The 14,244-nt window shown below is 42.1% G+C and overlaps 3 protein-coding genes across 17 annotated transcripts in view; 2 read left to right on the top strand and 1 right to left on the bottom strand.

The window, feature by feature from the left end:
* LOC143210260 (uncharacterized) overlaps positions 1-9,053 on the top strand; it is a 63,487-nt gene extending 54,434 nt beyond the window's left edge. For 12 of the 14 annotated variants that reach the window (XM_076426953.1, XM_076426957.1, XM_076426959.1 and 9 more), the window contains 8 exons: positions 29-171; positions 321-450; positions 1,094-2,074; positions 2,388-2,544; positions 2,929-3,032; positions 3,289-3,421; positions 3,535-3,612; positions 3,729-5,519. In XM_076426953.1, the coding sequence (XP_076283068.1) occupies positions 29-171; positions 321-450; positions 1,094-2,074; positions 2,388-2,544; positions 2,929-3,032; positions 3,289-3,421; positions 3,535-3,612; positions 3,729-5,253 (3,251 nt within the window). In that variant the 3' untranslated portion in view covers positions 5,254-5,519. Of the gene's footprint in view, positions 1-28; positions 172-320; positions 451-1,093; positions 2,075-2,387; positions 2,545-2,928; positions 3,033-3,288; positions 3,422-3,534; positions 3,613-3,728; positions 5,520-6,639; positions 7,678-7,901 lie in introns of those variants that run through there. The other 2 variants (XM_076426956.1, XM_076426954.1) reach the window with 2 other exon arrangements.
* Positions 9,054-9,122: 69 nt separating this feature from the next.
* Positions 9,123-14,175, bottom strand: LOC143210271 (queuosine 5'-phosphate N-glycosylase/hydrolase). 2 transcript variants are annotated; one of them, XM_076426994.1, is made up of 6 exons: positions 13,909-14,162; positions 13,507-13,725; positions 10,910-11,072; positions 10,626-10,739; positions 9,940-10,125; positions 9,123-9,626 (listed from the first exon to the last, which is right to left on the bottom strand). In XM_076426994.1, the coding sequence occupies exons 1-6, from the start codon at positions 14,002-14,004 to the stop codon at positions 9,388-9,390; spliced, it is 1,017 nt and encodes a 338-aa protein (XP_076283109.1). In that variant the 5' UTR covers positions 14,005-14,162; the 3' UTR covers positions 9,123-9,387. The 2 variants fall into 2 exon arrangements, with proteins under 2 accessions (XP_076283109.1, XP_076283110.1); XM_076426995.1 differs by lacking the exon at positions 9,940-10,125 and having other exon boundaries at positions 13,909-14,175.
* On the top strand, positions 11,066-12,666 carry LOC143210281 (uncharacterized). Its single transcript, XM_076427011.1, has 3 exons — positions 11,066-11,401; positions 11,529-12,014; positions 12,098-12,666. Exons 1-3 carry the CDS (start codon positions 11,346-11,348, stop codon positions 12,486-12,488), a joined length of 933 nt encoding a protein of 310 aa, XP_076283126.1. The 5' UTR covers positions 11,066-11,345; the 3' UTR covers positions 12,489-12,666.
* Positions 14,176-14,244: the final 69 nt, after the last annotated feature.

Genomic DNA, 14,244 nt, shown 5'->3' with positions numbered 1-14,244 from the left:
TTATTTTTCTCTGTTTTGTTTTTCGCAGACGAGATCGAGGCAGGTCTCGACGAAGGTGTCGAGGAAGGCTGCAGCAGCCTGGAGCCTTTGTCCCAGGACGAGTGCAGCAGCGACTGTAGCGCACCCCGCTCCAGACACCTGAGAAATCAACCGGAACCATTATCCCTCACGGTGGGTCATTTTCGCGATTGTTTATGGCCGGCCCGACCCGGCCCGCGATCGTTCGCCAACGTGTCGGAGAATTTATTCGGAGATCAGAGATCTCGGAATCCGTTTTCGAGGGTTTATGAACGAAAGTCGTTCGTTTTGTTCCGTTCCAGATAGAGGAGCGGATCGAAGAAGTGACCACGGTGTACACGTCCGATGAGGATCCCAGAGATAACGATGTCCCGGCCATTAGAAACACTCATCGAGTGCCATTTCCGGAACTCGGGATGGACATTATCGATCGTAAGCGTTGAACTGGCTCGCCAGACGAATTTACGAACAATTAGCCGCGTTTTTCTTCTCCTGATAAACTATTCAACTAATTAGACAGGACTTCTTCGATTGTACTTCTATATTAAATATTAACCACCACGGTCTTGGTGCGGCGTCTGATAATTATTGGAATCTGTTTACTGTAATTACATAGTACGTTTCGTACGGGAGATAACCGAATACGTAAGAGTCCCGCGATTGACAGGGCTCGATCCAGTTAATGTGATGATTAGAATTCGAATGCCATTAATCACGCAATTCGACTTTGAGGGAGGAAACGGGAACGTCGTAACATCGCTAATTGGATAACGATTGGGGTGACTATATGTCGTCCTTCCAATGCGATTAGTGTGTTGCTAATAATCGATTGATATGAGCCAGCGACTGTTCTACCATTTTATTCAACAAACATTCACTACAGTCATTAATAGATCGCAAATTTGATGCAATTTAAAATATTTAAAGAGTTTAAAGATACTGATACATTATTTCCTACCCGTTAAAAATTATATTCAAAAAAGAAATTAATGTCTCTGTAGTCGTACTCCGATTCGTCGACTATTAGGGTCCTGTGTTGGAGTAAATGAATAAATGAAATGATCGAACGTTTCAGCTTCCCAGGACTCGGAGGACAGTCAAGACGAGGTAGACACGCCCACGACACACATGGGTCTGGTCTCCCCCATAGAATCATGGGAGGAGAATTGGCTGTTCCAAAAGAAGAGGGTTCAGACACAGGCGGATCCGGTAGCCATGTTGGTACCGAATCCTAGCGCCGATTACAAGGCTTTGATCGGTGACAAGGACGCGGAGGACACTTCCGACTTGTCCGAGTGTTCCTCGGCGCAGTCCGACGAAGAAATCGAGAAAGAATTGATGGAGGCTATAAACAACGTGGTGCCACGGACTCCCACGGACCTGGTATTCGAGAACGGCTTGGACAACCACTTGGAAGCCTCGACAGACGTTCCCAAGAACCAAGAAACGGAAAAGACTGATCCTGAAGCGCTCCTTCGCACGAACGTCGCGGGAAACGAAGATAAAATCGAGCACGAAGTCAAGACAACGGCTAACAATGTAGAGTCAAGCTTGATGAACGCGAGCGAAGCCAAAGAAGCCGGGAAGGAAGTTGAAACTTCAGAGAAAGTCGAGAAGAAACCAGTTCCAGAGCGCACGGGCGTTGTCGATGATAATCCGAAGATCGAGGTGGAATGTCGATCGACTGCCGAGGAATTCGAGAAAAAAGTGGAGGGTGTCGTTCAGGATTTTAACAATTCGACGAATGGAGGTTCGTCGACGGAGCCGAGAGAACTCGACCGGAATGATCCATCCAGCTGCAATGGTTTGGAGGAAGTCCTCAAGGTGGAGGAAAATGTTTCAGATGTGCCAAAGACACCCTCGTGCACGCCGACGAGAACTTCCGAGACGGAAGTCGCAGCTGGTAACGTCGGCAACGCGGAAGCACTCATCTTGAAGGAGGAGAATGCTCTGAATTCGTCGGAGTGTACTAAGAAGTCGATACACGTTGATGAGGATACTTTGGAGACGTTCGAGGAGGAGGAAAAGTCCGATGAACAGAGGAACGACTTTCAAGGTAATTTCCTTCGATACCCGTATACAGGGTGTTTCATAAACACATTCAAGGAGTAAAAACATTAAAAGGAATGAAAAAAGTCAATACAACATTTCCAACTTGCTAAAATTGTTGAACACAGGGATACATTTCCTTACGATCAATGCAAACTTTTTCATTTTGTATAAAAATCCGCAGTCTGGTCTTTTTAGAAATGGAAGAAGAATTGTATCAAATACATACGTATGACGGACGTGGACGTGAACATATTATAACAGCTATGAAATTGTCTGCTGGTAGAGGAGTGAACGTAATTTTTAATTGGTCGTTGCAGCCGAGGATATTCAACAAGAGAGCGAGTACACCGAGCATTACGATACGGCGACACAGAGACACTTGGACAGTTTAACGAAAACTGAGATTCCAGTCGTGGAAAATGGGTCGACCGATGCTGAACCGGATCATCGATTGCCAGTCGACGACAACGATAGGTGAAGGAAACGTAATATTTTCGAGTAGATAGGAAAAGCGAGAAAAGATTAGTAATACTCTCTGTGAGTACAGAATACCGAGTAAACGAGATGATTTGTGATTTATTATGATCATCTCGAGGAATGCATTCAACGTTCGGGGCCCGTAATGATTTAATTTACGTAATAATATAATACAGAGTTTAAGAGATATTTATACGATATACAGTACAAAATGCGGAAAATCCGTGCGAGTCGAGTTGTATCGCGGTTGTTTTTTTCTATCGAAATATCTCGGCGCAACGTTCGTTTCGCAACGTATTCGGTGACGGTCTGCCGAATGCCCTGAGAGCCTTTCTTTCTGTTGATGATATTTTAATCATACTTCAACATTCCTCTGTGCAGCAGGTGCCGAGAGGCTGTGGCTCTCGCCAAGGCTACCTCGGCTTCAAGATTTTCCCTGCGGCACGAGAAGGAGCAGACGCAGCTGTCAACTCCTCCCAGACCAGGTGACTGAGAAATCTATTTTCTTTGTTTTTCTTATAACCAATAGCATTAACGATTGGCTATAACGACGTTTAGATTGGTTTAGGTACAGCTCTATCCACGAATTACCGGGTTACTTCATTACACCATTGCTACCTTTCTTGTTGTAACTGCGTAAAGTTTCATAGAATAAATACAGTAGTGTTGTGTAAACAAACCCGCGAGCCTCTGTTCTAATTGCTGGCGCAGTGTAAACATGTTTTCGTATTTTCTGCACAGGCACGATAGCCGAGCGAGAGCACAAAAAGTGGGAGAATGCTCCGCCCATAGAGAACAACCCCTACAGCCAAGAGAATATACAGAAAAGGCTGTGGGAGAGACAGTACACGAGAAGGCCGTCCGACATTCCCGGGTAAAAGTCAATTTCGATAGAGGATGGAGTGCTAATGTGGCTCTCTGGCTTTAAATTCTAATCAAATTAAAAAGCCAAACAAATCAATTATATTAATTGTTTGCCTTATACAGAATCAATGCCGAATTGCCGAAGAGCAACGGGACGGATTTGGAAGTGGTTCTGGCGCCCCAAGAACCGGATATCAAAAGGTAATTTCAAGATCTTGATACAAAAACATTGTGGAATCTTAAAATCAGTTCAGTTCAGAGAATTGTTCCACCAACGCACACATAGCGGGGTAACTAGTGAATGTTTGTGTGTCCAGGTTCGGCAGGGACTATTACATCAACGACTCGCGATCATCGATCAACGAGAAAGGGCGAAGATCGGCCTCATCCACCATGAGCAGACCCAGCAGCTCACTGTCGCAGGGATCGAGCTCGACGGGTCCTGACCAGGAACAACAGGTGAGTTTCCAGCTCGAAAAGTTTGAGGAGGCTTCGCTGCGCGGCAGCCTTTCTAGATGGACCTATCGCGATCCATACTCAAGTCCGCACTTCGCGGTGAACCCTCTTCTGCACATGGAGCTCGACGGTAGCAAACCGGCTAGCACTGATCGTGTGAGCGAACAGACCGTAGAAAGCGATACCACCACGGTAGAATCGATTCTTTGGGCAGCTGATAGCGAAAAATTGACAGAAAGAAGACAGATAGATCTGGACGACTCGAGTTCCACCGCTTCCGAGCGGTTCGATGAATCGAGCATGATCATGACGAACTGGAGCCTCGAAACAGCGGGAAGGGTGGCTTACAATCCACTTTACAAGCTCGACCAGCCATTAGCTTGTTCGTCTGCGGACAAACTGAAACTGGATCGCGACTCAAAGGACTCGGGAATGTACTCTATCGATCCGCTGGATTTAGGATACAGTAAGAAGCAGGAGGATGGGTGTAAGACATTAGGAAGTGGCGACTGGTCCAGTGATCAGATTTTGTCCTCCAATGGAAGGAGATATTGGAGCTTCAATGGGCACAAGTACCACACGTTCGGAGGGATAAAGAATTCTCGAAAGTCCATCGATGAGTCCGACGAAGGCGATCTCGAAAATGTAGAGAACGAGCACTCGAACGCCGAGGTTGCTGATTTTGCTAAACTAAAGTTCCAAACGTTCGGAGGAATCAAGAAGAGCAAGGGGGTGCCGACCTGCAGAAAAATCACGTTAAAACCATCCCTGAGGATTCGAAAGGGACTCGAGAACGCTGAAAGTTCCCAAAGCAATTCTGGTTTGCAGAACGATGGAAACAGGAATCTCAGATTTATTGGACACTCTCATTGGTTAAGGGAGCATTATCCCGAAGATCATTATGCAACGTCGAAGTTATCGCAATCCTCGAACCGACCTAAACCGAGGTCGAAAAGAAAGCAAAGTAGTAAATCTTACGGAGGACAAGCCAGAACGATTGGTTCAAGATCGGAGCACTGGTCCTCCTCCGACGATTGGCAGGACGATGATTCGAACGTCCCAGATAGAACGATGATGGCCAAATTCCTGAAGGATGTTTCCAACAAGGCAAAATCGCGAAATTCCGAGAATCCTGCATACTTTTTCAATACCTCTAGAAGGAAGTTGTTTGAAAATTCCAGAAGGGTCAGGTCGCTAAATAAACATCGTTCTTACGACGATAATGGCAGTCTAAAGCTAGAACCTCCGATTGTGCCACAAGTCGTCGAGAGAAGTTTTGAGAGTTTGCGAGACCTTCGAGTAGCTGGGAAATCGAAGAAACTAAAAAGCCGCGAGTCGAAGAAAAAGCAGGGCGTGATGAGTTTGAGCAACGTCACTATTTGGTGAACATGGAAGTCGCTTGAATCAATCTCTGTCCCCGAAAAATGATCTGTCTCCAGTCGAATCTGTACAGTTTCCACGAGGTACCTTTCCCTTAACAATGCGCCAGTGCCATATCGCCAACGATGTTCCTTGTCTCGAAACGATCGGACAGAATCTATATTTTTCTACGAAGCGTGTAAACGTAACTGCTCGCGTAACAAGTGAAAGTGTTTAGCATAAGAATGTCAGAGGATGTATATTGTATTTTTAAATATATTGTTTCACGACAATGACTCGACCTTACTTGAAAGTGCATGGTATTCTTCTGGTGCAGGCTCTCGTACCTATCGATCGGTCCTTAACAAAAACGATCTATGATTAAACGAACGTTAACAATTTCCCTCTCCCGCCGAGATCTGTAAATAAAAATTCTATGGCTGTTGTAGATGCGCGCACGAGTAATGTCGACCTTCGTGCGAGCGAAACGAATCGATTCCTCACTCGATTGTATATAGTAGACCGTAGATCGTAGACAAAAACCGATAAATAACGAGGTCGGAACGTGGCCGAGCGTTCTGCGCGCTACGCGATCGATCCTGCGCTCGGTAAGTACCGTTTTCATGCGTTTATAAATCGATGCACCGGTGACTAACAACTAGCTGGAATACTAATACTGTAGTGCATGCAACGGTTGGCAGGAATCGTCGGTTGGAAGTGGCTTCCTAGACTCGTGAATGTGAAAAGGTTGGCGCCATTTAGAAATAAGGTGTCTGAATACTACTATGTAACAGGTGTCTGTAGCTGGACTGGGAGGTCTGAACATTGTGGGCACCGCGACATTCTTCTCTCGCCAAAAAGCTACTTTTCATTTCTGCAAAACTGCTATTTTTCTTTTCTATATGAAATATGTACTGTGCGCCACTCGCAAGAAGTCTCGTGAAAACTAAACGTGGGGACTATGAGAGCGTCAACGGTGGGGATGGACGGAACAAGCGAGGGCCCGCCCCTTTTCTCCTGTACCGTCCCACGAAACTTCTTGCGAGACACGGACAGTTCTTCGCTGCCGAAAAGCTATTTTTCTTCTTCGCGAAAGAGCAATTTTCTTCCCCACGAAGAAGCTATCCACTTTCCCTTCTACTTTTCTCTTGAAATTTTCAAGAATCCGTCCCGACCCGACATTTTCAGCTCGCACACCTCTACTATCGACCCTAATGCAACCTAGTCAAGATCCAAAGGCTAGCAATCCCACAGAGTCGATCGTGCGATCGCGCTTAAAACTGCTCGGGGATTTCTCTATTGGGTGTAAAACTGACCCCACTAACAACCGCAATGTCCCATCGGGAAACAGTGAAGCTGATCACTGCTGAGGTGCGCGATCTTTAATTCTATTTCAATCGCTTTCTGTTCCAGGACGACCCGCAGTACAAGGAAACCGAGTACCTAATGAACAAGAGCAACGACGTGAAATCGAAAGTGGCGAAGTGGCAGAGAAACAACAGTCTGGAGAACAAGTACCAATCCTCGGTGCGAAACAGCGAGGACACGAACGAGATGGAAAGGAGCAAAGGGGACAGTCAGAAAACCTGGGAGGACCAGAAGATAGAGGAGATCTTGGAGAACGAGAGGAAGAACAGCAAGAACGAGATCAATGCCAAGCTGAACAACCAGGAGAATTACAACGGGATCGAGACCAAGAAGTCGAACTCGGAGGACAATCAGAAGAAGATCAAGAGGATCGATTTAAAGGCGTACGGCTTCGAAAACGAGTTCTGCATGAACAAGGCCACGAAGACGTCGTCCAGCCCGAGGGTGGTCAACAAATTAGACTTGAAGAATTTCGGTTACGACGGCGGAATTCGACGAACACAGTCCAACATTCATCTGAACAGCATCTCGCACGACGATTTCAAGCCCAGGATAGGTAATAAATCGAACCTGACCCGCCGCAATGGCTACGGAAATGATCGGGACGTGATACGGGCTCTGACTTCCGGAGATAATAACTTGACCCAGAGTTCGGAAGCTTTGAACGAACTTAGGGACGAGACGTACAATGGCTTCGGATTGAAACCCGCCAAGTCGGTGCCGAATATCGCCAGATGTTTCTCGAACAACAGCAGCAATCAAGAGGACGAGGAAGTCGAGAGTTATAATCAAAACTCGTACACGGAGTTGGAGACGATCAAGAACGGGTCTGTCAGGAGTCTAGACAGCGCTAACAGCTTGGAGAAGAACGACGCGAAGAGCAGCGCATCTTCCGTTGACGAATCGGAGATCGATACGGATAACTGTTCTGAGAAGGAGCAGAGCCAACCAATGACTAATGGAAACAAGATAGTTTCGAGCGACGAAAACGCTGGTAATAAACTGTTGCCGTTGCCGTCGGTCAGGAGACTGGCTCAGGCGTTCAACAAACAGGCGGAACCTGCTCCTACACTCGTTCCGAAGGTGAGAGACCTTTAAAAATGTTCGCTATTTCATAGTTAGATCATATGTATATGTCCAACTCTTTTTTTATACGGTAGATATGTATCTGAACAATAACACACACTGTCCCCACCACGTCTACCTATCCCACACCCTTTTCCTCTGCCACGCCCTTTACGTAAACTAGTGGGAGTTAAAACAAGGAATTCTGAAACAAGCCCATGTTTTTGCTATTCTTTTTTCAGGTAAATAAACCAACCACTGTGAATAAGGACAGATCGTCGACGCCAGAAATCCAAATAGTCGAAACTCCGAGGCAGATGCACAGTCTGACGGCCAGGTCCCTTTCGAAACAATTTCGAGAGGGTCTTCGGCAGATTCCAAACAAAGTGACCTCCCCGCCGGCTAGTCACGTGACCATGGAACAGACCTACATACCGGAAAATCAAACGGAAGTGATTCCGGCAAAATGCGAGAGTACGAGCAGTGACACGAAGGTCATCTTGCCGGGAAAATTGAAGTCAAACATCATATTCTGGGAGCAGATGCAGAGGAAGAGTTGAATCGCTCGCGATGTTTGTCCTACAGAGCGTGTTGTGGACGAGTCAGGAATTGTAATTAATTTGTAAGCGTCCTGTCGAAGGATCCGAGGGATAAGCCGAGGGGAATCGATTAAATTGAGGCGACGTGGAACAAATTCAGACGAGGAACTGGATGATTCGCATATTTTCTTTGCTGTCTGAAAAACGAGCCGCGAAGCTCGATCGGTCGGTTGGATTTTGATCGTGCAACACGGATTGGCATCCTTGCTACAAATGCAAGCGTGCGCAACACCGTTCGAAACGGAGTCAATTAACTGTATGAAACAATGCCGGCTCGATCGATAGGTTCGTTATCCAGTGTAACATCAAAGGTAAAAGCATTTCGCGTTTTTGACGCGGTCACGTCCGTGCCAAATGATACCCGCTTGAGATTAGCCAAAGAAAATATGACAAGACGTCTGCATCGCAGAGCTCAAATTTGCAGTCGGAATTCTGCCCACTTTATTCTCTTTTTGTTTTTGATCGACTTGTATATGGAAATTATTGATGTACATAAAAACATATAATTAATACATGTTTCACTCGTCCGAGTGAATCTACATGAATTTCTATTGGCAAAAATTTGTATAAATCACTTTCAAGAACAGCGTGTAAGGAAACTATCGTATTCCTGTATATTATTTATTATTTATTAATAACGAAATTTATGTGTATATAACGAGTTATCCCTTTGGTGAACAGAGACACTCCTTTTATCGAATACCAAACTTTGTAACGATTTTTGTGTTGCCTGTACACTAAACCTGTACTATATCGATATTATATAAATATATTGTTTATTATTTAAAAAAGAAACAGAGGTTCGTTGTCTTACACCATACTTAGAATACTTCCACAGGATTCGGGTCCAAGGAGTTCGAACGATTCGTGAAAGTGTCGAGTTTTATTCGAGTATTTCGAAATACATCACTAGATCATATTGCGTTTGAGTATTATTAAAATTTAATCATAAAAATATATCTTCTCCTAGATTTGACAATGTGAGTATAATACTACTTGTAGCTTTATAAAAAGATCACTAAGCGTGCATCGATATAGACCACTGTCGCCTGAGCTGCCTTTACAGTATCTAACATGTTCTTAAAAATTTCCGTAGAAACAGGAACGTATATAATAAAACTTAAAACTCTTAATAATAGATGCACCTGGTTTTGTGGAATGGTATATGCTCCAACTCGATGGCGTGCTCTCGCCTATAGTCCCACAAGAAGTGATCTATCAATATCGCATTAACATCAGACTTTCTCATTTTTAGATTAGGGTAACGCTCGATCAGGGCTCTAACTTCGTCCTTTACCCTCTCTGTAGCCTCTATCGAGCAACCACGAATCTCTATTTCATCATCCCCTCCGTTTTCTAATTCTACGTCTGAAAATATATATGTATGAAAATATGTATATCTTACACCACCTAACAGGCAAACTACTGGGTAGTTTGTATTACTTATTACTATAACTATTATAGAGTCCAGATTATAAAGCTGGTAAAGACTACATGGAGACTAGGACTGTTTTGGTTAATCTGTAATTGGAAGAGGATTAAGTGTGAGTATGCAGGATTAAGTCATAATTGAATTCATGATTAAGTCTGAAAGCGAATTAACTCACACTTCCGAAGGAACTTAAACGACTGTAATCGTTACCTTAACAAACATTATACATGGCTCTGCTGAGCAACTTACCACACTGCAACCTACTCATAAGCGGATTGCTATAACGCATTGCACCGAAGTGCACAAGAACTTGAGGAACTCGATAATCGGCAAACATCGTGATATAGTCTATATCATGGAATTCACCCATCCCTGTTCCCTTAAAACATGCCCAAATATCACCCACCAATATTTGAGCTCTTTTGTAAAAACTGACTAAAAAGAATCAGTTTATCATTTAGTTTCCCTACTAAAAACGAATTCGTCAAAATCACATTGAAGTCAACACAGGTTGTCACAGGTACCTACTTTTGCACCATTCACATTTCTTGCTTAATTAGTAGCCCCTATCCTCACAATTTTTAAATCAGACATCGTTTAACCACACCCATTTGATAAAACAGCTAAAAATAAGAGTAGCATATTTATATAACTACAGAAATTCAAGTTTAAGGAGTTAAATTACAAAACCAGCTACCCCTGGGTGATGACCATTGAAACTGGTAAAGATAATAAAATACAGGGTGTCTCAGCTAAATGGCAACCTAAATATAAAAAATTTTTTCAAGTAATTTTTTTTAAAAAGTCCATTCGTTTAATTTTAAGATGTTTGCATTAGAAGATAATTAAAATTTCTTACAGTATATTTTAGATAGAACACGGCGTTTGTGAAACCTGTGTCGCTGATTTCAATGCGACCTGTTTGTTATACATACCTCTATGACCTTCGTAGTCCGCCTCATCCTGATAAGACTCAAATTCATTCACCACGAGTTTCATCAACTGCTCGGCTGAACACGAACACGATTTGATACATTCCGCAAAAGTACCTACAATCGAATTAGATTTTATCACCGTATCTAACGAGTACATACTACATACACAGTGTTCCTGGCATAAAGAACGTTCGGATGCACATTTCACTCAATGCAATCAGGAGAAAATGTTTCAACGTTGCACTAAATGAAATGTACCCCTAAAATTTTTAGCTCTTTGGTACCTTGGTATTTCCCTAATAAAATCTTTCCAGCTTCTCTCAACGACTTTAATCTTTCGTCCAAAAGCGGTATACAACAATTTTGATTATCACCCCGAAATATTTTCTCGGCATCGGACCTTGTAATGCGGGAATAATACTTGGGGTCGATTATAGGTATCCCCTCCTGTTCGAAACATATTAAAAAAGAAAACGTAATGTGAATACCCACCTAAAGCTTGTAAAATGATGGATTGTGAAGTGAGGTATACACGTGGACGTGGAACTGTTTTTTTAAATGGGAACACATGGTTTGTAAACAAAAGACAACAGACTTCGAACGGACAATGCAATGACATACTGAATGCGGTAAAATCTTAATGTAACCATTATATAAAATGGTGTCGCGAATATTTTTAATGTTTTGTTTGTTTAATAGCATTAATTTCTGATCGATAAAATGAATCCAGAGTGCAGAAAATATACAAGTGACATAACTGGTCTCAAAAAACCCACGTGAGTACTGCAATGATTAATTGAAATTTATTTTCATTGTTACCCTCATCTTTTTTTACATACAAATCATTTTCATACTTTATATTTATATTTTATATGCAAGCAATTTCTTTTATACGTGTAATAGAGCATTGGACAAGCTAGCAGAGTCAATTCCTAAGCCAAAGGGAGCAATACCAAATTTTGGTTTGCCAAAATGGAAAATGATGCCATTAGAGTCAAAGATACCCATGGTCCCTGGACCAGAAGGAGCATACAATTTCACCCGCCGTAAACTTGGAAAAGAATTATGGATCCCTGCACCTGCTGGGGATTTTAACTTAAGCGATCCATACTGCTACGAGATGGAACTGACTTACGATTCGCTTCACGATAAACACTTAGTCCCTTACTTCTCTAGACCTCGCATAATTCGACACCTGATAAGAGCTGGGCTTATTACGAAGAGTCTGGATGCTATGTGCTCCTTGCGAGATTACAATATGTATAGAAAGTATTTGAGAAGAATACACTGTGATAGTATAAAAATGGAGTTAAACAGAAGGTCCAAATGGATCACAGAGGAAAGAGCTATTCTGTACGCACAAGAGCAAGCAGAGAAGGAAGTGAGAAGGTAATGCCAGGAACATATATATGTACATTGTATAATATGCGTATGTATACTGCTCAAATATGGTATCGTAAAAATTTTGTCAGATTAAAAAAAAGAGAAAGATTAATGGCAATGATAGGAGCAAGTATCAGAAAACGTGAACAAGCTAAGAAATTGAAACTTCAGAAGCAAAAGGAGAAGCAACAAAAAGTAGAAGAAAGAATACAAAATCTGATGTTAAAAAAACAAGAAGAGAGACAGTTACGACTTATCAAGAGTAAAGCAAAAGCTGAACTAATAAAACAAAAACAGAAAGCAGCGATAGAACACGAAAGGCATAAAATAATTAATGTTCTGATAGAATGGACCAAAAAGGAGCGTATACGCAAAAAAACTAGAGAAATGAGACTGGCCCAAGAAAGGGAGGCGAAACGTGAAAAATTGGAGAGAAAGTACACATTGGAGCAACACAAACAATCAGTATGTAACTATTAATATTTGTTATTGTATTTAAGGTGGCAAGAGAGGCAAGAATTCCAAAAGAATCAAATGGAGAAGGAACAATTTTTGCTGGAATGTGTAAAAGACCAGCGAATAAAATTTATAGAAGCCTACAACGAGAAAGTAGAGAAAGAAACAAAGAGGATGCAAAGTATTTGTTACGTAATAAACATAAGTTAATACATACATATATACATATATATGTTAATATACATGAATACTGTGTTTACAGAACTTCTGAAAAATATTAAATTTTACATGAAATGTTACTTTGCAAGACATCACGGTGGCAGAGAGCGCATTTGCTGTGTAGCAGAAACTGATGATGATGATGATGTGGTACAGATGTATATATACATTCAGTTGTTATTCATTCTATTAATAACATAAATTACATTACAGGATCAAACTGCGACATCGATCGTGACTCTAGGTGACAAAAAAGGAGATAAGAAGGTAGAGTCTATAATACCTCTTACGAAAGCGATAAAATGAGAAGTCAAATATGTGTAACCAGATAACGACTTTATCTCAGGGAATACAATATCCCGATAAAGATGTTACCATGCAAGGGGGACAAGGGAAAGAAAAAACGAAAGGAAAAGGAGGAGCAAAGAAGAAGGGAAAGAAAGAGAAAGGGGGAACAAAGATAAAGCAGCAAAAGAAAGATACAAAAGGAAAGAAGAAGAAAACAATCAGCGCTGGCAGAAGTGGTAAAAAGAAAATGAAAAAGAAGAAAAAACAAAGAAAGGAAGTAGACGAGGAAGAAAAAGTGGAATCAGAAACAACAAGGGAATCTGTATCCACCGTAAAAACAGACACATCTCAAGCAACAGTATCCTCCGCTCCCTCAGAAAAGTGTAGATGTCAAGCAATTAAGGAAAGCATGCGAACAACTTGAACACAGTGATTTGAAAATGAGCAAACAACCAAAACCATTACATCTGTTTAAGGAAAAGAAATTTTGTAATGAATTAAGTTATGTATTAAAATTATAAGTGTATTGACTCACATCGATAGCTCTCTTAATAGCAGAACACAATGCAAAATATCCACTCTGACCATTAACAGTCCACCATTTTGAGGAATCATTTTCCCTCCAAAAAGAATAATTCAATGTGTCCAAAACAAATATCCAATCGACAGCCCTTGGATCGTCCATAGAAGGATGGTACTCGTGTTGCGAAAAATTATTCACGGATATTTTGTTATTCTTGAGGCCTTCTAGAATCTGTAAATACATTTCATTGTTTACAGTGATCTTTAAAAGGAATAACATTTTTCATTATCTTTTTAAACTTATAGGAAAACAAAACAGATTCGTTGATGTATGTACAAAATAATTTGTATAAATGAGATGTGCAATTCCAAAACAATGAAAGATAAATATCGAAGATACTGAAAGATTACTCACCGTGCAGGCAAGATTTTTAACGCCTTCATCTTCGATAAAAACATTCTTTGACATTCTCGCTATCAGCTTCGCGGATTCTCTCGGCATTAGAGTCATCGTTGAGAAGTGATCACAGTACTCTTGACCGGTACTTAAAAATTAATATCAGAACAATTTTTAACCGGGTCTACCGTCCGTAATAGTCGACGCACTACTCGGAGTCAGTCGGAGTATTAAAATCGTACTTGATCCGCACCAATCCGCACCGCACATCGTCCAGTCCAGGTCCAGCAATCAAGCTAGTGATCACATGACCAGTGTCACGTGACGGTGATCCGTGGCAGTGGCAGTGCCACC

Source organism: Lasioglossum baleicum, chromosome 7 (assembly GCF_051020765.1).
Source record: "Lasioglossum baleicum chromosome 7, iyLasBale1, whole genome shotgun sequence".
NCBI classification, from domain to species: Eukaryota; Metazoa; Arthropoda; class Insecta; order Hymenoptera; family Halictidae; genus Lasioglossum; species Lasioglossum baleicum.
This window is presented reverse-complemented; position numbering and strand designations above follow the sequence as displayed.